This window comes from Scyliorhinus torazame, chromosome 10 (genome assembly GCF_047496885.1).
Source record: "Scyliorhinus torazame isolate Kashiwa2021f chromosome 10, sScyTor2.1, whole genome shotgun sequence".
NCBI lineage: Eukaryota > Metazoa > Chordata > Chondrichthyes > Carcharhiniformes > Scyliorhinidae > Scyliorhinus > Scyliorhinus torazame.
This window is the reverse complement of record NC_092716.1, coordinates 44,921,494-44,947,818: the sequence shown is the minus strand read 5'-3', so window position 1 is coordinate 44,947,818 and position 26,325 is coordinate 44,921,494. Positions and strand designations below refer to the sequence as shown.

The window sequence follows — 26,325 nt, the reverse complement described above, 5'->3', positions numbered from 1 at the left end:
ACCAAGGCAGGCCAGCAGCATGGTTCAATTCCCGTACCAGCCTCCCCGAACAGGCGCCGGAATGTGGCAACTAGGGGCTTTTCACAGTAACTTCATTTGAAACCTACTTGTGACAATAAGCGAATTTCATTTCATTTCATTCAAATGGTGCTTACTATACGTGCGGAGTGAAATTCATTGACGCTGTTTTTGAGGTCACGGAGAATCGCGATTTGGCACCAAATCGGCACATGCCGTGATTTTGGGGTCGGAAGCTATTCTACGCCAAATTGTATTTCCTGATTTTGGCGTCGGCTAACAGAGAATCCCACCCACAATCAGTCTCATCCCAACTGTTTCTGCATGGAGCGTTATGGTAACATTCCAACCATCCTCTAAGACAGAGTTCTGAAGAAAGATTCTTCACCCAAAATTTCAGCCGACTTCCGTTCTTTCGACATCCGCTGCCGCAGTATCTCCAGCTGTTTTAGTTTCAGCTTTCCAGCAGGTTCGGTATTTTGCTTTTTGAGCTATCTACCTAGCTTCCATTTTCACTGCGGCTTTAGTATTCGTGAGAAGTGGTTACCACTTCCGACCAATCCTGCTGTTTATTGCAAATCCGACCTTTAGCCCCGACTTGATTGTGAAGCAAAGTACTGAAACCCTAAAACTCTCACTCTGTTTTAGACTGGGGTCAAGCTGGATCCTGACTCATGATTTTATGCTTCACTTACTATTTAATTGCAATGCCAATGCAAAGTGAGCCACTTCATACTGACACTATAGTTGTGGTACAATCGCACTAGAAGGTATAAAACAGAAACTGGCAAAAATCCAGAAACCATTTTCCCCATTATTTGACACTTGACAATGTAAGTTCACCATGTGAATTAAATACTGTCCATCAGGAGTTCTGCAGGAAAATCATCTTAACACACTAAGGAAATGAGACTCAGTTGTGCATATGTTCCACTTCCTCCTTGTTGATGTGCCCCACTTCTTCTTCTCTGATAACTATCCCCATCTCAACAGTTTGTTATTGTGTCTACTCAATCACTTTCAGCGTTTTCACATCTTCCCTTCTTTCCATCCTGTCTTCCATTCCACCAGCGGAAATACCCTATGCTCCCCTTGATAGCCCAGCTTAATTTACGTTTTCGTTACGCAGGCCTGACAACCCAAATACTGTATCATTCTTTATTTATAGTTAATACCAGAGGAATCCTTCTGGTACTAGACTCAACACTCCATTAGATTTCCACATCTATCTGAAAACTGAGTGAAGCTCTAAGTGAGGGATCAAATTTTCAACCCGCTTGTTATCTCACTCAGAGCATTACTTGATATTAAAGGTACTGCATTGACCTCATGCGTTTAAAGAAGTGCTATTTCCAGGAAGGGATGTCATAATTGTTTTTGCAACTACACAACAGTGAAGGGAAATGTTTTAACAAGTACCAAAATGCCACATGTACACTTAATAAGAACTGTGGTTATTCTGGTTCCTCTTACTCTCTATACAAACAAAAAGGGTTTAGAATAGAATCCCTACAGTGCAGTAGGAGGCCATCTGGCCCATTGAGATTGCAGCAACTCCCTGAAAGAGCACCCTACCCAGGCCCACACACCCACCCCATCCCTATAACCCCACCTAATCTTTTGAACATGAAGCAATTTAAAATGGCCAATCTGCCTAACCTGTACATTTTTGGACAGTGGGAGGAGACCAGAGAACCCAGAGGAAACCCACGCACATAAGGGGAGAATGTGCAAACTCCACACGGACAGTCACCCAAGATAGGAATCAAACCCGGGTCCCTGGCTCTGTGAGGCCGCAGTGCTAACCACTGTGCAGTCTAGGTTTGCCAAGAACTTTTCCTAAAGATACTGTCCTTTTAGTTTTGCCTTCTTTCTGATACATTCCATTCCTTTACATATGTTTCCAGCACACACTATTCCCCAAAAGATGGACAACCGACTCCCTGCCTCTGCTAACATTATGTTGGTTGCAATGGATCCTTTGAGAGTATTCGCTAATCATTCCCTCGCTGGGATGTGTTCAGTGTACACCCTGACACAGCTAACATCAGGAACTTCCTCGAGCTCCAAGTGTCACCGACCTCCAGCTACTTCATGTCACTCCAGGTGCTAGAACAAATCCATCATATCACTGAATCATTCATTAATATTATTGCATACTTTTTGTTTAATGTCCATGGACCAAAATGGCAGTTTTTCAATTTTTTCCTCTTGTGATTGCAGTCCAAAGCAATGTTTTTCCCTCCAATTTTAGCATTATGCACACCAATTGATTCGTGCATTTAAACAAAAAGCAAAAAAAGTTTACGCAAAAAACATTTCCCTGGGATAACCACAAATGTAGGATATGTTATATGGAGCAGTGTCTTAAATATGGGGCTTGAATATTCGGATTAACTATGAAGCCAAGGATGCAGGAAACATGCAACATGTTCCATATGTGGTTTGCTTTCTGCAGGGGCTCCAATTGTTTTTTGAGGAAATTCTTCATGACATGTGCTTCTAGCTCTGGAAGGTAAAGCATGTTCCTACATCCGTTTTCCATTTACATCTCTATTCACTCCAGGCGAGATATATGTGCCATTAACTCAGAGCAGGAGCGATATGATGTGTCTGGGTATTGGTAGAATATTGCCCAATTCCATCTTCCAGTATTGACATGTGGTTGATCTTGGCCATGGACCTTGCAATTTGTTTGCTAGAGTTATGAAATTGTTGAATGACTTTTTTATCTTAAATGTAGAAAACCATTTACATGACATGAATATTATTTGCACAGACTGCCATATCATTCTCTCGTCAAAGGCTTCTACTTTGTAATCATCAGTCCATTCATTCAGGCGTTGTACAAGCTGACTCAGAAGAGTCCACAGTTGGGCATTTTGGTGCAATGGCCTTGTAGCTGTAATATTCCACAACTTGCTTCGGAACTTCTGCTAATACGCATTTGGCCAAAGCTGCTGGGGAAGCCTGGAACACAGATCAAGACATCAATGGAGAAACCTATTTCTTTCTTGTTTCAGCTTATCGGATTTCAAAAGCTATCAAAGTGCCGTACAGTTAAAACAAGTAAATTAATTCAAGCTTTAACGAGTATTAACTCCATGACTAAGTTAGTCTCAAACGTTTACACGTCTTCACAAACAACAACTTGCATTTACATATTGCCTTTAATGTAATTAAACAACCCAAGGTGCTTCACAGCAGCAGTATAGGATAAAATTTGATTGTGAGCTAAGTAAGGAGATTTTAGCTCAGATTTTGCAAACGCGATGGCGTTTGAAGGAGTAATCTTTGTGGCATGGATTTTCCCTTTCTTTATGTCTGTGTAAATGTGGTGTTAAGAGAAGGAGATCTCCAGGAGTCCAGCAACAGTGATGTCATCAATCAAGGCAAGAAGCCAATCACACAGAAGTATTTCCAAAGACAGCAAACCAGAAAGCACAATGTACTGAATTGTTTGTCTCCACTTAAATATTTTACAGAGAGAAAAATAAATGATTAGGAGAGACAAGTGGGATTAAGGAAGAAGCTATATCATGATACAAAAACCTATTTAAAATTATTCTTTTCACACAATGGAGAAGTTTGTCCTGCTGCCTGTACAAAATAGTTCCTCAGAGGTAATTTGGCTGCTCAGTATCAATCAAGAACTGAGCCCACTATTAAAAACCCAGATTCACCTCAGTCAGCAAGGTGTAAATTTTTCAAGTGTTCTTTCAGCAAGACTAAGAGCATAAAAGTGCAAGTTTTCATCAGTTCAGTGATTTATATTAGATCGTAGTCGGGGTGGGGAGGGATCTTCAATAGAGCATTCTGTGGAGAAGCAGAGAATCACTGACATCAATTTATGGATTTCCGTGTCTAACTACACATGTGTGGACTCCAGAAGGTTCTGTCAGTTTCAGAGGAATAATGAAGGCAAATGCTGAGACTTTCACCGTCATTCCTACTGCAATATCTGGGCCGTTAGGACAGCTTAATTAAAGAGGTGGGTTTTAAGGAATGTCTTAATAGCGAGTAGAAAGGTAGACTGGTTTAGAGATGATTGTTCCAGAGCTTGGGGCCTCGGTAACTGAAACACAGCTGCCAATGGTGGACTGATTCAAATCAGGATGCACAAAAGGCCATAATAGGGGGAGTGCAAAGAACTTGGAAGGTTATAGGTCTGAAAGAGGTGACCTGGCTAAGGAGTGGCAGGGATTTGAAAATGAAAATGAGAAATGTGAAATTCACCCATTACCAGATTGAAAACTAATGGAGATCAGCAAAAAAAATGATAAACAGAAAAAAACAAGATAAACAGAACAGTGTGATTTAGGATGTGGGCCCCAGAGTTTTTGATGAGCTCACACTCATTAAAAAAAAAATTTAGAGTACCCAATTCTTTCTTTCCAATTAAGGGGCAATTTTAGCATGGCCAATCCACCTACCCTGCACATCTTTGAGTTGTGGGGGTGAGACCCACCCAGACACAGGGAGAATGTGCAAACTCCACACGGACAGTGACCTGGGGCCAGAATCGGACCTGGGTCCTCAGCGCCATGAGGCAGAGGTGCTAACCACTGCGCCGCCCGAGCTCATACTCATAAAGGGTGGAAGATTAGGGAAGGCCAGGAGATCATTAAATATTCAAGTTAAAGAGTAACAAAGGCATAGATGAAGGTTTTAGCTGCAGAGAAGCTGAGGTAAGAGTAGCGATTCATGCCGTTTTGGAGGCGGAAGTAGTTTTGTTAGATATGCAGTTGAAAGCTTTTATAGGGTTCAATAGGAAGACCGATGTGGTCTGGTTCTGTCTCAGGCAGCGGCTAGAGGGCGGGTTGGAGTCAACAATGAGGCAACAGGGTTTTTGGCAGGCAGGGTCCTAAGCAATGGCTTCAGTCTTCCCCATATTTAATTGAATTAAATTGCTGCTCATCCAGTACTAGATATCAGACAATCAGACAAGCAGCAGGACAGATCAGTTGCAGTGGAGAGGTCGCGAGGTGGTGGAGAGGTTGCGAGGTGGTGGTGAGGAAGTGCTGAGTGTTGTCAGTGAACATGTGGGAGCTGCTGTTGTGTTTTCAAATGATATCATTGCTCAGAAATAAGAAAGGGCCAAGAATGCGCCCTTGGGGGACCCCAGAGGTAATGGTGTGGGACCAGGAGGGCGAGCCATTGCAGGTGATTCCCCAGCTATGAATGGATATGCAAAAAAGGAAATAAAAGAGCCCCCCCCCCAATTGGATAACACATTGGGCAGCACGGTAGCACAAGTGGAGAGCACTGTGGCTTCACAGCGCCAGGGTCCCAGGTTCAATTCCCCGCTGGGTCACTGTCTGTGCGGAGTCTGCACGTTCTCCCCGTGTCTGCGTGGGTTTCCTCTGGGTGCTCCGGTTTCCTCCCACAGTCCAAAGATGTGCAGGTTAGGTGGACTGGACATGATAAATTGCCCTTAGTGACCAAAAAGGTTCGGAGGGGTTATGGTGGAAGTGAGGGTTTGAGTAGGTCGGTGCAGACCCGATGGGCCGAATGGCCTCCTTCTGCACTGTATGTTCTATGTTTCCATGAAGGTGCAGAAACAATCTAGATCTGATAGCGTAATAATAATCTTCAGTAGTGTCACAAGTAGACTTACATTAATACTGCCATGAAGTTACTGCGAAAAGCCCCTTGTCGCCACATTCCGGTGCCTATTCTGGTACACTAAGGGAGAATTCAGAATGTCCAATTCACCTAACAGCACGTCTTTCAGGACTTGTGGGAGGAAACCGGAGCTACCCGGAGGAAACCCATGCAGACACGGGGAGAATGTGCAGACTCTGCACAGACAGTGACCCAAGCCGGGAATCGAACCCGGGTCCCTGGTGCTGTGAAGCAACAGTGTTAACCACTGTGCTACTGTGCCGCCCTAGGAATGCCATGCTGGTTAGAACATACTGAAGCAAGGGGTAATGGGACATTGATTCATGGTCACACTCTCCACCCACCGAGCTCTCACTCTCAGCCAGAGCCTAGAGTACAGCCAATTGCTTGAAGAGATGGCAAAATTGAAGAAGTGAGTCCTCCTCAATGCTTGCTTTAAAGCGGTATTGGTAGAGAACCTTTATTTATATTCATTCTTAGAATATGGGCAAAGCTGGTGAGCCAATATTTGTCATGATATGCGGACACACACATAATGATACACTGACAAACAGCTAATGGACACAGAGAACAGGACATGACCAATAAGCAGGCAGGACATTCAGGGGTGGGATCAGACTATAAAAGGCAAGAGGCACTCACGCTCCGTCTCTTTCCACTGATGACCATCTAGAGAGTCAGTCGAGGGTGTTGTTACAATCTCACACCTCCACCACGTGGCTAAGAGCTAGTCTGGTTCAGTCAGACAGAGTAACCACACTTAAGTTAGCAGAGAGTCGAACTCACAGAGAACTGTGCTAACTGTGCTATTAGTACAATAAACCTGATTCAACTAACTTCAAAGTCTGGAGTATCTTTTTGATCTATGCTGCATCCAGTTGCAGCCAGTGTTATACCAGTGTACCTAACACGACATGATACCAGGAGCCTACTAATTTAAGGTTACTTACCTCAGTCCGTTCCGTGATGACCAGCAAATGTATCCCGGCACCATGGAGAAGATTCAGGCTCCTCACCAGCTCAGGACCTCCGGCAATCTCAGTGCCAACTGGCGGATGTTCAAGCAAAGGTTTCTGGTGTACATCGAAGCTTCAGACCTCATGGGTGCGCCTGATGCAAGGAAGATCGCGCTTTTCCTCTCAATAGCGGGTGATCAAGCCATCAAACTCTTCAACTCTTTTCACTTCACCGAAGGCCAGGACAAGACAAAGTTTCAGACCATCCTGGACAAGTTCGATAGTCACTGTGAAGTGGACACCAATGAAATCTTCGAGCGCTACATATTCAAACAACGTCTTCAAGGTAAAGATGAATCTTTCAGTGCCTCCTTAACTAGCCTCCGCATGCTAGCACTGTCCTGCAACTTTAGTGATATTGCTGACTCCATGATCAGAGACCAAATCGGGTTTGGAGTTCACTCTGATCGTCTGAGAGAGCAGCTATTAAAAGTTAAGCATATGACCCTGCCAGTCACGATTGAAACATGCACAGTGCTTGAGCACGCAAAAAATCGGTATTCCCAATACAAATCGTCTGAAAATGAGAAACTTGCCTCCCACAAGGCAGAGAGTGTGCAGGCCATCTCCCGGATGCAGCGCCTCAGCATTGAAGACAGCGGCCATCTGGCGCGTTTTTCCCGGAGCCCCACGCATACGCGATGCGAACGGGATAACGAAGCAGCCGACACCCACACTGCACAGGTGCAGTCGCCTGCCGACCGCACTGCGCATGTGCTACGACGTACACCGCATCACGGCGCCGACGTCATGACGTGCCCGAACTGTGGCAACGCCCTCCGAAAGGGACACTGCCCTGCCAGAAGCAGGCGATGTTTAAACTGCGGGAAGCCTGGACACTATGCAGCCTTGTGCAGGTCTGCACCACCAGTCAGAGGCCAACACTCCCAATTCCGACGAAGGCGCGTCCAGAATGTGCAACGACGATTATAGGATTCTGATCCTGGCAGTACAATGGATCCAGAGGACGAGTGTCTGGAGTCCGCCTACCGAGTGGGCATCATTACTACACATGAACATGCCACACCTAACTCATCTCGCATTCAGTCCATCCTCGCTGTGGATTCGGAGGACAAATGGCGTGCGGTGATGCAGGTCACCCTCTGCTCCATCCAGTTCAAGCTGGACACAGGTGCTCCTGCCAACCTCCTTTCACAGGCAGACTTCAAACGCATCAAGAAGCCCCCCAAGGTCCTTCCAGCAGCCTGCCAGCTCCTGGACTATAATGGTAATGCCATCACGGCACTGGGGTCCTGCCATCTACTCATCTCCTACCAGAGTACCCATGCATGGCTAAGGTTTGAAATTGTCAAGCCGGACAGGGCATCCCTACTGGGCGCGCATGCCAGCAAAAAGCTAAACCTGGTGCAGCGGGTTTATTCAACGACATCATCCAACGTGGATCTTCAAGCTGGCATTGACGACATCCTCGCTCAGTATCCAGATGTGTTTGACGGGATGGGCACTTTGCCATATCGGTACAAGATCCTACTGTGACCTGATGCCAAGCCAGTGGTCCATGCACCACGCCGGGTCCCGGCTCCGCTGAAGGAGCGCCTGAAGGAACAGCTCAAGGAGCTGCAGCAGCAGGGGATCATTTCCAGGGTAACCGAACCAACTGACTGGGTGGTGGTGGTTAAAAAACTCTCTGCATCTGCATTGATCCCAAGGATCTCAACCAGAATATAATGCGTGAACCCTACCCCATCCCGAAGTGGGATGAACTCACCAGTGAGATGGCACATGCAAGGTTTTTCATGAAGTTAGATGCGTCACATGGATTCTGACAAATCCAGCTGGATGAGTCCAGCAGAAGGCTCTGCACCTTCAACACACCATTTGGCAGGTACTGCTGTAACCGTATGCCGATCAGCATCGTCTCGGCATCGGAGATATTTCATCGCATCATGGAGCAGATGATGGAGGGCATCGAAGGGGTTCGTGTGTACTGAGGAGCATGTTTCCCGTCTCCGGCAGGTATTCCGCCGTGTCCACGCCAATGGCCTGAAGCTGAACAGGGCCAAATGTTGCTTTGGCATGTCGACACTCAAGTTCCTAGGAGACCAAATCTCACAGCAGGGCGTGTGCCCCGACACAGACAAGGTCAAGGCCATCGCAGCCATGAAGATCCCGGAAGACAAGAAGGCAGTATTGCGTTTCCTGGGCATGGTCAATTTTCTGGGCAGGTACATCCCAATCATGGCCTCGCACACCACGGCCCTACGAAATCTAGTGAAGACGTCCACTGCCTTCGAGTGGAAGGCGGCCCATCAGGCAGAGTGGTTGGAACTGAAAGCCAAGCTCACCACTGCATCCGTATTGGCATTTTTCGGCCCAGACAGGGCAACGAAAATCTTGACATATGCGAGCCAGGATGGCATCGGTGCGGTCCTGCTGCAACGCGATGACACCTCATCCCGGGCACTGGCTGCCTTCGCATCTGGGGCAATGACGCCCACCGAACAAAGGTATGCACAAATCGAGAAGGAATGCCTGGGCCTTCTCACTGGCATTCTCAAGTTTCACGATTATGTCTACGGCCTGCCGACATTAACAGTCGAGACGGATCACAGGCCCCTGGTCCACATTATCCACAAGGACCTTAATGACATGACGCCTTGGTTGCAGCGCATCTCCTCAAACTCAGAAGGTACGACTTTGACCTGGTCTACACGCCTGGAAAGGAGCTCATCATCCGATACACTGTCCCGCTCCATCACCGTGTCTAGTGAACCACTGAACATCATCCGGCAAATTGTGTCACAGGTTGAGTCACAGGTGCAGCTGTGTGCTAGCACCTTCCCGGCATCTGATGAGAATGTGATTTGTATCCGTGAGGACACAGCCAAAGACCCCCTCTTGCAGCGTGTTATGCAACACCTCGCCAATGGCTGGCAGAAAGGGCAGTGCCCTCAATTTTTCAATGGAAAGGACGACCTGACGGTGGCTGATGGCATCCTCCTCAAACTGGACCAGATTGTAATTCCACACAGTCTTCAGAGCTTGGTGCTCCGTCAAATCCATGAGGGCCACCTGGGTGTGGAAAAGGGCAGACGCAGAGCCAGGCAGGCTGTCTACTGGCCAGGATCAGCCAGGACATCGCGAACATGGTCCTTAACTGTGCGACCTGTCGACGCTTCCAGCCAGCGCAGAGTAAGGAGACACTTCAGCAGCATGAAATCGAAACCTCTCCGTGGTCCAAGTTTGGCATCAACCTCTTTCATGCAAATAGTTGTGATTACGTGTTAATCATTGATTATTTTTCCAATTACCCTGAAGTAGTGAAGCTCTCAGACCTCACATCTCAGACCGTCATCAAGGCCTGTAAGGAGACATTCTCCAAGCATGGTATCCCACTCACTGTCATGAGTGACAATGGCCCGTGCTTCAGCAGCCATGAATGGTCTCTGTTATCCTGGTCGTATCAGTTCAAACACGTCACTTCCAGCCCACACTATCCGCAGTCACATGGAAAAGTTGAGAAAGGGGTGCACATAGTGAAGCAGATCATCTGCAAGGCCGCGGATTCTGCGTCTGACATTCACCTTGTGCTGCTTGTGTACAGGGCAACCCCACTGTCCACTGGCATGTCGCCGGCTCAACTCCTGATGAACAGGGACTTGCGAACGACACTTCCAACCATACACGTGCCCGACCTGGATCACCTCCCGGTGCTGCAGAAGATGCAGCAACTCCGAGACCGGCAAAAACAGGGCTATGATGCTCATGCCACCGAATTGCCTGTAGTATCCCCGCCAGACACTGTTCGGGTCAAGATCCCTGAAGGAGGCTGGTCAGCTCCAGCTGTCGTTGTTCGACAGGCTGCCCCCCGCTCGTATGTTGTGCATCTGGATGATGGTTCTGTTGTGCGACAAAACAGATGGGCACTGCGCAAAGTTGCCTGCCCGCAGCCTTCTGTTGTTTTGCCACCTCCTGATACCTCGACTCACGAGGCCACCAGTCAGGCTTCAATCCCGCCCATCAAGGCGCTGTCGTCCCCACCACCACCTCTCTGGCGGTCGACCAGGATCAGACGCAAGCCACAGAGACTGGACTTATGAACATTTGTTCTGTTTGCTATGTTCTGTGTTCTCGCATTAGACAGCTGTTTTCACATGTACATATGTTCACATCCACTGCATGTATATATGTTAATTTTGGCCTATTCTTGTAAATACGTTCACATATGTCATCCAAACATTTTAAAAAAGGGAGATGTCATGATATGCGGACACACACATAATGATATACAGACAAGCAGCTAATGGACACAGAGAACAGGACATGACCAATAAGCAGGCAGGACACTCAGGGGTGGGATCAGATTATAAAAGACACGAGGCACTCACACTCTGCCTCTTTCCACTGATGAACATCTAGAGAGTCAGTCAAGGGTATTGTTACAATCTCACACCCCTACCACGTGGCTAAGAGCTAGTCTGGTTCAGTCAGACAGAGTGACCGCACTTAAGTTAGCAGAGTCGAACTCACAGAGAACTATGCTAACTGTGCTATTAGTTCAATAAACCTGATTGAACTAACTTCAAGGTCCGGAGTATCTTTTTGATTGACAGTTGCAGCCAGTGTTATACCAGTGTATCTAACACGACAATATTTTTTGCAACTACACTCGTGAACCAGTTGAGTTCTTACAACTATTAGTAGATTTCACGGTCATTTTCTGGTACCAGATCACAAATTACAAGATTTAATTAGATTCAATTTCACACTTTCCCAAGATGGATTTGACATTACTAACTAGACCAACTGTCGCCAATTAGACTAATGTACCATTCAGGTGAATCAAAGAATCATGGAGGAAAGCACCATAAAAAGAGAAGGTCTTATCCACAGTCAGAAAAGAAATAGAAGTAGGTTAATTTTAAACTCATCCTACCCCATTCACCACGTCATCGTCATCAGTATCCTCTAATACCCAGCTCAAATCCAATGTCTTTTACTGAATCAGAAACTGTCCACTTCCTTTTGAATGATTTATCTGAATCACTGGGCTCGATTTTCATCAAGGAGACAGGTATCAGGAGTTGGGTAATTTTCCTCATCCTGGAGGAGTCTCGACATCCTGTTTTCTTGTTGGGGAGGTGGGTTAGAGAGGGGCCTGGTGCCTCCTAAGGTAGGTCCAAGAAGACAATGGAGCTGAGCTGGTGGTGAGGCTGAAGGTAAGAAGGCCTGGCTCTGTTTGCTGGACCATTGACCCAGTTGTTAACATAGTTGTTAGAGACTCTAGACCTCACTCCCTCTCATCTGTACCCCTCCATGCCTCTCATATTTCCTCAACCCCGATTATCTCTCAAGCCCCGTCATAGCTCCATGTCCTTCATGCCCCATGTCCTTCATATCTCCCATGTTCCCTCCATGGCCTTCCTATGCCCTCAAGTCTCCCTCCTCCATACCCCTCACCCAGTTTTTGCACACGTTATCCAACCAATGAGTCATATAATCACAATGACAAGTCTTTGCAATGCTCATGAGAAAATGGGGGGAAAAAACAGCTATTTAACTTTCCCTTTGAAATACATTTATCTTCTCACGAAGCTGTAAACCATGGGCAGTGGAAATGCCATTGAAGAAAACTTTCATCCACTTCAGATTTCTTCACCGTGTTCAAATAAACACATAGGCGCAATTCTCCCAAAAAAATTTGAAGTATCATTTTGGGCGGGGTGTTTCCCATCAGCTTTTTGGGTGAGATCCAGACCTGAATTCACCCACATTTAGTTATTTTTGGGGGCCTTGGGGAGTTTATCTCCGGTCTAGTCCACACTTTCCACAAAAAGCTGATGGGAAATGTTTTCAGCAGTGGGGAGTTAAACTCTGCACCGCTGCTCTGAGTATTCTGCATGATAGCAATAAGATCACAAGATGATCACGGTAGCATTGTGGATAGCACAATTGCTTCACAGCTCCAGGGTCCCAGGTTCGATTCCGGCTTGGGTCACTGTCTGTGCGGAGTCTGCACATCCTCCCTATGTGTGCGTGGGTTTCCTCCGGTTTCCTCCCACAGTCCAAAGATGTGCAGGTTAGGTGGATTGGCCATGATAAATTGCCCTTAGTCTCCAAAATTGCCCTTAGTGTTGGGTAGGGTTACTGGGTTGTGGGGATGGGGTGGAGGTGTTGACCTTGGGTAGGGTGCTCTTTCCAAGAGCCGGTGCAGACTCGATGGGCCGAATGGCCTCCTTCTGCACTGTAAATTCTATGATAATCTATGAGTAAGGCTGAGTATCCACGGTGCGTATTTGTCTGGTCCTTGTCTGCCTCTGAAAGGACTGTGTCTTCTCACATTCCTGTGAGTAATGCTTGTCCAACCAATTGGCCATCATCATATATCCTTCATTACTCTCAGCTGCCTCACTCTCCAAGTCAGGGCTAGTGGCGGAATTCTTAAACATCAAGGGCTGAAGGTTGGTGGCTGGGCATTGGAAGGGGAAGGCTAGCATGCCACAGCAGCGACTACCAGCTGCACTGGGGGGTCCAAGAGTCATCATGCCTCACTTGGCAGTCCATGAGCCACAGCACAGGAAGGACATCAGTGCAGCTGATGTGAGGAGGGAACAGCTGGATGGGAGACCATTGGGGACTTTGAGGTGGCAGGGGCAGTGCCCGTGGCCATGGAGACGATGATGTGTTATGGCCAGCAGCTACTTGAGGTGGTGCATGATGCCAGAGATGGGATGGGGTTGTCAGCCTCCAGGATCATGAGGACAAAGTATGTTCGGAGGGATCGAGGGCCCCGGGTTGGATAACCTCACTGACTGTCTCTCTCGCTCTCCTCCTTGCATTCCTCCAGAGTAACAAAGAATTTTGGAATAGAGCAAGTCAAGCTGGCAATTATCCTTATTAATGCTGTGGCAGCGACAGGCATTGCCCGAGCAACTCACTACATTCACTTTGACCTGGACCAAGCCCACCTGGGTGCCAGGCTGCAGGATTCACCACCTTCATCGGGATGCCTCAGGTCCAGGGGGCTATCAACAGCACACACATCGCCTTGAGGCCACCATGATATTATTGGGAAGGGTTTCTGCTCCTTGAATGTCCAACTTGTGTGTGTGGGGGGCCATTCGTTCCATTGAGTCTGCACCGATTCTCTGAAAGACCACCCTACCTAAACCCATACACCTGCCCCACCCCCATAACCCCACCTAGCCTTTAGACATTGAGGGTTAATTTAGCATGGTTAGTCCACATGGCCTACACATCTTTGGACTGTGGGAGGAAACTGGAGCATCCGGAGGAAATCCACACAGACACGAGGAAAACATGCAGACTCTGCACAGTCACCCGAGGCCGGAAGTGAACCCGGGTCTCTGGCGCTGTGAGACAGCAGTGCTAACCACTGTGCCACTGTGCTGCCCCAGCACATGTGGGCATCGCACCAAGACACAGGAAGGCGTTGTGATGAGGAGTGTCAGGGGAATTTGAGGAAGATGTGGAGGGTCAGATGCCTAGAGGCCGTGAGATGTCAGGGAGTGGATTAGTGTTGACATTCCAGGTGTGACAGATTGGTTTGGTGCCAGACTGCTGGCACTGAGTGCCGCAGCCACCACATACCAGGCTGGCTTTCCCTCACCGCCGATGAGTCTTCTACCCACTCAGGGGTGCAGGTTGCCCCGCCTCTCCTCCATAGCGTCCAGAAGCCTATTCAGGCCTCCCTCCAGGAAACAAGGAGCTGGCCACAGGCTGCCATCCCGCTGGTTTGACTGGGAGTGAGTGCCGAGGAACCATTTAAATGCAGCTCCCCCTTCTTCATAGTGCACAGCTGAACCCCAGATTAGGCGAATCAGACACCTAGGGATTCAAATTGGTGTGATTCATGTGGTTTATTGCTCTAGGCGCGGGAAGATCATGATCAGAATCACGCCGGAAAAGTCGGCGCAATTCGCACCGACCTTCATGCCGGAAATGGTTATCTTTTGGGAGGAATTCCGCCCATGATCTCTTCTATCATAGTAAGAAGTCTTACAACATCAGGTTAAAGTCCAACAGGTTTGTTTCGATGTCACTAGCTTTCGGAGCACTGCTCCTTCCTCAGGTGAATGAAGAGGTATGTTCCAGAAACATATATATAGACAGATTCAAAGATGCCAGACAATGCTTGGAATATGAGCATTAGCAGGTGATTACATCTTTACAGATCCAGAGATGGGCTAGTGACATCGAAACAAACATGTTGGACTTTAACCTGGTGTTGTAAGACTTCTTACTGTGCTCACCCCAGTCCAACGCCGGCATCTCCACATCTTCTATCATAATTTTGAATAAAAAAACCTCTCTATTATACGAAGCATAATTCAGAAAAAACTTAAGTCCTTACATTTTTGAATTCACGGAATGGGACAAACTGAACAATGTCTCGTAGTGCAGGCTCTCCTTTTGGAGATCGTAAAACCCCATCATCGCCATCCAGTATCTGCATATCTGTAAAATCTGCATTGCCAACACCGACAATGATGATGGACATTGGTAGGTATGATGCTCGGACTATTGCCTCCCTTGTATCTGCCATGTCAGTGACAACGCCATCAGTTAGGATCAGAAGGATAAAGTATTGCTGTGAAGATAAAAGCAGAGTCCAATCAGACCAGAAGGGCGCCATATAAAAACCTTGAACCAAGTAGAAATTATTTTCCGTAACTTTGTCAGATTTGCGGCAACAATGTCATCGTATCCAAAATGACTGAACTGCATAATTGTTGCTGTTGTCTCAAAAACTACTGAAGGTGTCAACTTATGCTGGAGAGTGGCTATATCAGCCATCCAGTCTCTGTTCAGCTGTGAAGCCCTTTTGGAAACCCTGGGATCATCCAAAGTGCTATATAAATGCAAAGATCTTTCTTTTCCTTGTATGTGAGCGGAGACATTGAGCCCCATTCATTCATGGGCGCTTTCACAGCTGAATCAAGTGTAACAAACATACATGGGCATTTTTCAGCCACCGTCTTTGTGGGCGGTGACTATTAACTGCAGGAAGCTTGGCAGATTTTCTTTTTGCATTGCAAGCCCAATTCAGCCTCTCAAAGCTGAGATCAGCAATGTAGCACAGGCCAAGAATCAAAGCTGGGAGCCCCTGATCGCTATGGTTCCTTAGCATACGACATGGTACGTTAACCCACTGATCAAATTAAACAGCCTGAAATAATATGTTGGTCTGCTCCCATATCCCAGCAATGCCAGGCAGGGATTAAAAATCCAACTAGTGTGTGTAAAGATTTCAAATTGCTGCCTAGATCAGATTGTTGGTTGCATCCGGTGTGTGTTTCTGAGATGGATTTTTTTAAAAGTAAGATATACATACAGATGCTTCTTTTGTCTTCTCCTCTTCAGCAGCTACCTTTGCCACTGTTCCTATTATAGGGGACACATTGGTTGGGCCATAGAGCTGGATTTTGGGTAGACAGCTCTGATATGATTCAACAACTCCCTGGATTCCTTCAACAAAGAAGAGATAGAATTCAGTTAGAAGTTGCTTGGGTACATATTCAGTGAAATGAAAATCAGAAACCTTGAACATAATATAGAAAAGCAAGAGATTTAGACATAGCCAGTACTCCAGCAACAGAAGCTGGAACATCACATATATTGAAACAGGTTATATGCTTATTTGTGCTGGTCCTGAACCTTTTTTGTGACTGCTCTAGCCAGATGGCATTCATTGGCTTCTAAGACAATCTGCATTTTCAGCATATTGGGAAATTATTTGGGAAATGATTGGACTTCTTTGAGAAAATAACACACCAAGAGACAAGGAAAGCCTGAAAATTTAAGATTTAGCTTTTAGCAAAGCTTCTGACATTGTGCAATACAGGAGATTGATTCAAAGTCATGAGGAAGTAGGGTTGACGGTGGGAAATAATGAGGACTAGGTGGATATTGTGATGGAGAAAATGTGGGTTTAGACTCTCAGCTCAGAGTCGTACAGAATTCTCAGTTGTTGAGTGGTCAGACATGGAAGGGGTGGGGGGTGCTGGTGCCATAGAGTCATAGAGCTTTACAACACAGCAAGAGGACCTTTGGCCCATCGTGTCTGTGCTGGCCATCAAGCATCTATCTATTCCAACTGGGTTCGGGGCCCAGTATGCTTTGGAGGTTCAAGTGTTCATCTAAATCCTTCTTAAATGTTGTGAGAGTTCCCATCTTTACCTCCCATTCAGTCAGTGAGTTCCAGATCCCCACCACCCTCTGGGTGAAAAGGCTTTTCTTCACATCCCCTCTAATCTCCTGTTCCTTATTGTAAATCGATGCCCCCTGGTTATTGACCCTTCTAATAAAGGGGAAAGTCTACCTTATATATGCCCCTCATAACTTTGTACACCTCAATCAAGTCCCCCCTCAGCCCTGCTCTAAGGAGAACAACACCAGCTTATCCAGCCTCTCTTCATAGCTGAAACACCCCAGCACAGGCAACATCCTGGTGAATCTCCTCTGCACCCTTTCTCGTGCAATCACATCCTTCCTGGAGCCTGGCGACCAGAACTGTTCACACACACAGTCACATCTAGATCATTAATGTACACTGCAAACAGCAAGGGTTCCAGCACCGATCCCTGTGCTATGCTACTGGACATGGGCTTCCTGTCACAAAAGCAACCTTTGACCATCACCCTCTGCATCCTGTCACTAAGCAAATTTTGAACCTAATTTGCCAAACTGCCCTGGATTCCATCAGCTCTTACCTTTTTGATCAGTTTCCCATGTGTCAATGGGAAGGGGATGGACTTTGTGGTGGGGGTTCAAGAAAATGGCACTGTTGTTTCCAAATGCTTAGCAGGAGAATTTTTGACATGAACATTTATGGTCTCTTAACAAAATTGGGTAGATATTATTTACCAACATGGGGTCCTCTTAGATGCATTGTTGTCACCCAAATTTACCACCTCTTTGGGCTTCCCCATTACGACGGTGCTGTCAGGTTTCAGCTCCAGGATTGGCCAATTACTCATTCTAATTTAGCGACCTTGGTTTACACTGAGCATTGGGGTAATGAATGTTTAACTGCAAACATGGAGCTGAGGAGCTGCTGACAAACGTTGCTGTGCAATATTGGAAAGGGCTGCGACTGATCATTTGGCCAATATAGGTCTGTTCCACTCCAGGCTGTTATTATACTGTGCTGTCAATCAGAGACGGGTAATTATTGAATTATTCGGGGCCCAGCAATATGCCTGGATCTCACTCTCTTAACCAACAGAAGCATTATTAACCCTATGAGTCCCAGCAAAATCCACAGCTGAATGATTTGAGAATGTCGACAGGAGGATCTGTTTGAAAAACACCACTGAAAAATGATTCTCCTTTCAATTGTGGCCTGTGAGCATATTCTAAACTCACTTTGACACTACAACCTGAAATGCAGGCAAAATACTGCAGATGCTGGAAATCTGAAATAAAAGCAGAAAATTCTGGCAGCATCTGTGGCGAGAGAAACGGAGTTAACGTTTCAGGCCCGTATGACCCTGAATAAGAGTCAGAAGGACTAGAAACATTCCAGCGTCTTCTATATTTATTACCACACGCTGGAGTTTGTAAAGTGGTATGAGAGGGTCGCCTGAAGGGCCTGAGATCCGACCCAATAGTTGCACTGCACATCTGCATTGCCATGAGGTAAGTGTAAACTATATCACAGTGGCACAAGAAAACCACACCTTCAATTGAGTGAAACTGGTTTCAACTTACCTTCACATTCGTCATCTTCCGAATTGAAATTGATGGCAAAATTATGTGAAACCTGCAAAAGAAAGTGATCCTTGTGAAATGAAATGACTTCCATTCTCCCATTCGCACGGGGACCATACTCTATTATCTTGGCTGATCCAAGTTGCACTTGACATGACCTATTCATTCTCCATTGGAAAAGACATGTTATGAAGATGACTCACACTGAATTTGCAATTATACCAAGTAACATCTCATGTGTGAAGTATCCCTTTTATATCACAGCAGTGAAAATCACATTGACCGACAGCATAATCATGCAGCATCTGGCTAATATTAAATTTAATTTTGATTCTAATTTCATCTATCCATCGTTAGTGCGAGTGCACTGTTATTGTTTATATGAAATCAAAACAGATAATGCCTTCCGATACCACACTGACAACAATATTGTTTGAAGCAAAAGAACATTAGCAGTACTTATGCCACGCTGTCCCAGAGTGTGTTCTTCCATCAGACCTATTATCAAAAGAATGAGCCGTGATCGGAAATAAAAATCAGGTCCAGTATATTCGGGAACACCATTGCCCCCCAGCCCCCACCACAGCAGTTTTCCAGTTTTGGAGGCAGCTCACCATTGGCTACCAGCTGGATCTTCCAGTCCCGTCGTAATCAATGGCCATTTGTGTTGCTTGCTGGCCATGCCCCCTAGCAACCCGCTGCAGGGGTTGCCTTTGATGGAACCAGAAGATCATGCTGGAAGGAAGGGCTGGAAAATCCCAGCCTTCGTTGTATTATATAATAATAATAATCTTTATTAGTGTCACAAGTAGGCTTACATTAACAATGCAATGAAGTTACTGTGATAATCCCCTAGTCGCCACATTCCGGCGCCTGTTCGGGTACACAGAGGGAGAATTCAGAATGCCCAAATCACCTAACAGCACGTCTTTCGGAACTTGTGGGAGGAAACCGGAGCACCCGGTGGAAACCCTTGCAGACACGGGGAGAACATGCAGACTCCACGCAGACAGTGACCCAAGCCAGGAATCGGACGCGGGACCCTGGCGCTGTGAAATAACAGTGCTAACCACTGTGCTACCGCGAGGCAAAGGATACCGGTTCTGGTGAACTGGACATTTTTCCATTTTCTTGCACCTTGTTTCACCATCAAATATTGCCAAAAGTAATGCAGAATAAGAGATTGATTCCTCCACCCCAGCCATCCTCAACACAAACATAGGAAAATATCCTGTCCAATAGCAGTATTTCATATAGGAACCACCAATAGTGTCAGATAGAGGTATCAAATCTGTATATCATATCAAGTTATGGGTAATTTTGACTTGTAGATCTGTGGCCAATGAAACTGAGATTTCCCAAAATAATTTTACAAAGGGTCCATTGAGTGAACACGGAATGCGCCTTTGTCATGATGCCTGTGACTGAATTCAAACTTGGTCTCAGGGTGAAAGATACATATGAATAAACGAATAGGCAGAAGTAGGCCATTCAGCCCCTCGAGCCTGCTCTGTCATTCGATAAGATCATGGCTGATCTGTATGTGTTGTGTTCTAGAAACACCATCTACCCCCGCTAACCTTTGATTCCCTTTCCTAAAAATAATTTATCTACCTCCGCCTTATAAATATTCAGTGGCCCCACTTCTACAGCCTTCTGAGGCAGAGAATTCCAAAGTCGCTCGACCCTTTGAGAGGAAACAATTGTCCGCATCTCTATCCTATAAGAGTGACCCCTGACTTCCGGGTGCGTCGATGACCAGCTGAGTCGCACGTTTCGGCAGCTCCCGGTGAAACGAACTTTTGGGCTCTTGATAGGAGCCCCAACGGCAATTTTGATGGCTAAAAACACTGTGCGGTAAACCAGAAGGGAATCCCCCCTGGATACGGATGAAAAAAGGAGGAGAAAGTGGCCGGATTGCAGTGGATCCTTTAGAACAGCGGCAAGGAAGGCAAGCAAAAACCAAGATGGCGTCGGAAGGTGGCAGTTTAACATGGGGCCCTGAACAACAAGAGTTTTTGAAATGCTGTGTGGAAGAGCTCAAAAAGGAAATGAAGGAAGAGCTGTTGGCCCCGATACTACAGGCGATCGAAGGGCTAAAGGAGGAACAAAAGACCCAGGAGCGGGAGCTTCGGGTCGTGAAGGCAAAGGCAGCCGAGAATGAGGACGACATACAGGGCCTGGTGGTGAAGACGGAGATGCATGAGGCACATCAGAAACGATGTGTGGAAAGGTTGGAGGCACTGGAGAACAACGCAAGGAGGAACAACCTGAGGATTCTTGGTCTTCCTGAAGGTGTGGAGGGAGCGGACGTCGGGGCATATGTGAGCACGATGCTGCACTCGTTAATGGGAGCGGAGGCCCCGGCGGGTCCGTTGGAGGTGGAGGGAGCATACCGAGTGATGGCGCGAGGACCGAGAGCAGGAGAAATTCCCAGAGCCATAGTGGTGAGATTCCTCCGTTTTAAGGATAAAGAAATGGTCCTTAGATGGGCAAAGAAAACTCAGAGCAGTAAATGGGAGAACGTGGTGATCCGCGTTTATCAAGACTGGAGTGCGGAGGTGGCGAGAAGGAGGGCGATCTTTAATCGGGCCAAGGCGGTGCTTCATAAAAAGAAGATAAAATTTGGAATGCTGCAACCGGCAAGACTGTGGGTCACATATCGAGGAAGGCACCACTACTTTGAGACGGCGGATGAAGCGTGGACTTTTATTGTGGAAGAAAAACTGGAATGAGCGGGTTATTAAAAAGAACGTTTGAACAAAGTGGTGGGGCGAATGTGGGGGGCGAAGAGGGGGGTTAAAAAGGGGGGAAAGAGGAGTTTTATGTACTAATCCTGCGATGTGGTAACTTTTCTCTCTTCCACAGGTGGTGATGGGGGGAGGAGGGGAGGTGGAGGAGATGGGGCGTTGGCCGTTGGGGGCGGGGCCAAGGGAGAAGCGCGGGCTTGGTTCCCGCGCTATGATAATCATGGCGGGAATAGAGAAGCAGGAAGGAGAGGGCGTCGCACGGTGCGAGCCGAGGTCACGGGGGGAAGCCGAGGTCGGCCAGAGTTTGCTGACTTCTGGGAGCAACATGGGGGGAGTAATTACGCTAGCGGGGGATCTAGTGGGGGGGGGGGTGGGAGGGGGGAATTACTGGGTTGCTGCTGCTGGGGAAAGGGGGGAGCTGGTATGGGAGGGGATGTGCGGGGGGGCACCGCCTGGGGGAGATACAGCTGCGTGGGAACTGGGTGAGGAGCTGGAAAAAGGGGATGGCTAATCGACAAGGAGGGGGGGGTTAGGAAGCCCCCCAACCCGGCTGATCACGTGGAATGTGAGAGGGCTGAACGGGCCGATAAAGAGGGCACGGGTACTCGCACACCTTAAGAAACTTAAGGCAGATGTGGTTATGTTACAGGAAACGCACCTGAAACTGATAGACCAGGTTAGGCTATGCAAAGGATGGGTGGGGCAGGTGTTCCATTCGGGGCTAGATGCGAAAAACAGGGGGGTGGCTATATTAGTGGGGAAGCGGGTAATGTTCGAGGCAAAGACTATAGTGGCGGATGACGGGGGCAGATACGTGATGGTGAGTGGCAAACTACAGGGGGAGACGGTGGTTTTGGTAAACGTATATGCCCCGAACTGGGATGATGCCAATTTTATGAGGCGGATGCTAGGACGCATTCCGGACCTAGAGATGGGAAAGCTGATAATGGGGGGAGATTTTAATACGGTGTTGGAACCAGGGCTGGATAGGTCGAAGTCCAGGACTGGAAGGAGGCCGGCAGCAGCCAAGGTACTTAAAGATTTTATGGAGCAGATGGGAGGTGTAGACCCGTGGAGATTTAGCAGACCTAGGAGTAAGGAGTTCTCGTTTTTCTCCTATGTCCATAAAGTCTACTCGCGAATAGACTTTTTTGTGCTGGGAAGGGCGTTGATCCCGAAGGTGAGGGGAACAGAGTATACGGCTATAGCCATTTCGGATCACGCTCCACACTGGGTAGACTTGGAGATAGGGGAGGAAACAGGAGGGCGCCCACCCTGGAGAATGGACATGGGACTAATGGCAGATGAGGGGGTGTGTCTAAGGGTGAGGGGGTGCATTGAAAAGTACTTGGAACTCAATGATAATGGGGAGGTCCAGGTGGGAGTGGTCTGGGAGGCGCTGAAGGCGGTGGTTAGAGGGGAGCTGATATCAATAAGGGTACATAAAGGGAAGCAGGAGAGTAAGGAACGGGAGCGGTTGCTGCAAGAACTTTTGAGGGTGGACAGACAATATGCGGAAGCACCGGAGGAGGGACTGTACAGGGAAAGGCAAAGGCTACATGTAGAATTTGACTTGCTGACTACGGGCACTGCAGAGGCACAATGGAGGAAGGCACAGGGTGTACAGTACGAATATGGGGAGAAGGTGAGCAGGTTGCTGGCACACCAATTGAGGAAAAGGGGAGCAGCGAGAGAAATGGGGGGAGTGAGGGATGAGGAAGGAGAGATGGAGCGGGGAGCGGAGAGAGTGAATGGAGTGTTCAAGACATTTTATAAAAAATTATATGAAGCTCAACCCCCGGATGGGAGGGAGAGAATGATGGGCTTTTTGGATCGGCTGGAATTTCCCAAGGTGGAAGAGCAGGAAAGGGTGGGACTGGGAGCACAGCTCGAGGTAGAAGAAGTGGTGAAATGAATTAGGAGCATGCAGGCGGGAAAGGCCCCGGGACCGGATGGATTCCCAGTCGAATTCTACAGAAAATATGTGGACTTGCTCGCCCCGGTATTGACGAGGACCTTTAATGAGGCAAAGGAAAGGGGACAACTGCCCCCGACTATGTCTGAAGCAACGATATCGCTTCTCTTAAAGAAGGAAAAGGACCCTCTACAATGCGGGTCCTATAGACCTATTTCCCTCCTAAATGTAAATGCCAAGATCCTGGCCAAGGTAATGGCAATGAGAATAGAGGAATGTGTCCCAGGGGTGGTCCACGAGGACCAAACTGGGTTTGTGAAGGGGAGACAGCTGAACACGAATATACGGAGGCTGTTAGGGGTAATGATGATGCCCCCACCAGAGGGGGAAACGGAGATAGTAGTGGCGATGGATGCCGAGAAAGCATTTGATAGAGTGGAGTGGGATTATTTGTGGGAGGTGTTGAGGAGATTTGGTTTTGGAGAGGGGTATGTTAGATGGGTGCAGCTGTTGTATAGGGCCCCGATGGCGAGCGTGGTCACGAATGGACGGGGATCTGCATATTTTCGGCTCCATAGAGGGACAAGGCAGGGATGCCCTCTGTCCCCATTATTGTTTGCACTGGCGATTGAGCCCCTGGCGATAGCGGTGAGGGGTTCCAAGAAGTGGAGGGGAGTACTTAGAGGAGGAGAAGAACACCGGGTATCTTTGTATCCGGACGATTTGTTACTATATGTGGCAGACCCGGCGGAGGGGATGCCAGAAATAATGCGGATACTTGGGGAGTTTGGGGATTTTTCAGGGTATAAATTGAACATGGGGAAAAGTGAGTTGTTTGTGGTGCATCCAGGGGAGCAGAGTAGAGAAATAGAGGACCTACCGTTGAGGAAGGTAACAAGGGACTTTCGTTACCTGGGGATCCAGATAGCCAAGAATTGGGGCACATTGCATAGGTTAAATTTAACGCGGTTGGTGGAACAGATGGAGGATGATTTCAAGAGATGGGATATGGTATCCCTGTCACTGGCAGGGAGGGTGCAGGCGGTTAAGATGGTGGTCCTCCCGAGATTCCTCTTTGTGTTTCAGTGCCTCCCGGTGGTGATCACGAAGGCTTTTTTTAAAAGGATTGAAAAGAGCATCATGGGTTTTGTGTGGGCCGGGAAGACCCCGAGAGTGAGGAAGGGATTCTTACAGCGTAGCAGGGATAGGGGGGGGGCTGGCACTACCGAGGCTAAGTGAGTATTATTGGGCCGCTAATATTTCAATGGTGAGTAAGTGGATGGGAGAGGAGGAGGGAGCGGCATGGAAGAGATTAGAGAGGGCGTCCTGTAGGGGGACTAGCCTACAGGCTATGGTGACAGCCCCATTGCCGTTCTCACCGAGGAACTACACCACAAGCCCGGTGGTGGTGGCTACACTGAAGATTTGGGGACAGTGGAGACGGCATAGGGGAAAGACTGGAGCCTTGGGGGGGTCCCCGATAAGAAACAACCATAGGTTTGCCCCGGGGGGAATGGATGGGGGATATGGAATGTGGCAAAGAGCAGGAATAACGCAACTGAAAGATCTGTTTGTGGATGGGAAGTTCGCGAGTCTGGGAGCGCTGACCGAGAAATATGGGTTGCCCCAAGGGACTGCATTCAGGTATATGCAACTGAGGGCTTTTGCGAGGCAACAGGTGAGGGAATTCCCGCAGCTCCCGACACAAGAGGTGCAGGACAGAGTGATCTCAAAGACATGGGTGGGGGATGGTAAGGTGTCAGATATATATAGGGAAATGAGGGACGAAGGGGAGACTATGGTAGATGAACTAAAAGAGGAATGGGAAGAAGAGCTGGGGGAGGAGATCAAGGAGGGGCTGTGGGCAGATGCCCTAAGCAGGGTAAACTCGTCATCCTCGCGTGCCAGGCTAAGCCTGATTCAGTTTAAGGTATTACACAGGGCGCATATGACTGGAGCACGGCTCAGTAAATTTTTTGGGGTGGAGGATAGGTGTGCGAGGTGCTCGAGAAGCCCAGCGAATCATACCCATATGTTTTGGTCATGCCCGGCACTACAGGGGTTTTGGATGGGGGTGACAAAGGTGCTTTCAAAAGGAGTATGGGTCCGGGTCGAACCAAGCTGGGGGTTGGCTATATTTGGGTTTCACAAGAGCCGGGAGTGCAGGATGCGAGAGAGGCCGATGTTTTGGCCTTTGCGTCCCTAGTAGCCCGGCGTAGGATATTGCTAATGTGGAAAGAAGCCAAGCCCCCGGGGGTGGAGACCTGGATAAACGACATGGCAGGGTTTATAAAGCTAGAGCGGATTAAGTTCGTCCTAAGGGGGTCGGCTCAAGGGTTCACCAGGCGGTGGCAACCGTTCGTCGAATACCTCGCAGAAAGATAGATGGAATGGAAAAAAGAAGGCAGCAGCAGCAGCCCAGGATCGGGGGCGGGGGGGGGGGGGGGGCGGTGGTGGAGGAGGAATCAGAAGGACTCTCAGGGTTGTTAATATATACTGTATAATATGTATAGGTCGTTGCTACAGATAATTATATATTGGACTGTTAAATTATATTTTTGGAGAGTGTTACTTGTGATAAAGCAGTTGCCAATTAGTGTTAGTTTTCATTTTGTTATTTATTATTTATTCATTTTCTGTTTATAAAATAGGTCATTGTTATTTGTGTTGTTATAATATTGTGTAAAGGATGCACAATGTACTGTGTTGGTTGACCAAAAATTTTCAATAAAATATTTAAAAAAAAATAAGAGTGACCCCTAATGTTAAAACAGTGTCCCCTAGTTCTGCACTCACCCACAGGAGGAAATGTCCTTTTAATGCGCACCTTGTCAATACCATTCACAATCTTACATCACAGGTCCGTTATATTCAGGAAAATTGTTACCTTTCAGCCTCAATTTTATATTCAAGTCACCCCTCGCTCGTCTAAACTCCAGTGGAACCAAGTCCAACCTGTTCAATCTTTCCTCATAAAACAACCCAATTACTGTGTCAACCAATCTGTTTATCTGTCTTCTTATAATTTCATTCACGTTATTGGAAAATTACAACTAGTTTTTTCAAATCAGAAGTAACAAGGAACACGTTAGTTTAGAAATCATAATTACTTGAGATTTTAGCAAATTTTAAGACCCTCATTTCCAACTTCCTATTAGGCTTGCTCCAGTCTAAGTCTGCACGCTCCTCCAGCCCTATGCATCAACTTTTTAAATATTAGAACATTGGATCTCAAGGGAAGCAGCCAGAACTACTACTGAAAGGTAGGTTTTCCTTTCTGAATCTAATTTCCGATCCGAAAGCTGTA

The 26,325-nt window shown here is 47.4% G+C and overlaps 1 protein-coding gene across 1 annotated transcript in view; it reads right to left on the bottom strand.

Annotated features, from left to right (window-relative positions):
- Positions 1–1,614: 1,614 nt before the first annotated feature.
- Positions 1,615–26,325, bottom strand: part of cpne7 (copine VII) — a 371,941-nt gene continuing 347,230 nt past the window's right edge. Inside the window, exons 13-16 of the mRNA XM_072518053.1 lie at positions 18,354–18,405; positions 15,976–16,109; positions 14,995–15,231; positions 1,615–2,988 (exon numbers count right to left, since the gene is read on the bottom strand). Of these exons, the coding sequence (XP_072374154.1) occupies positions 2,851–2,988; positions 14,995–15,231; positions 15,976–16,109; positions 18,354–18,405 (561 nt within the window). The 3' untranslated portion in view covers positions 1,615–2,850. The remainder of the gene's footprint in view (positions 2,989–14,994; positions 15,232–15,975; positions 16,110–18,353; positions 18,406–26,325) is intronic.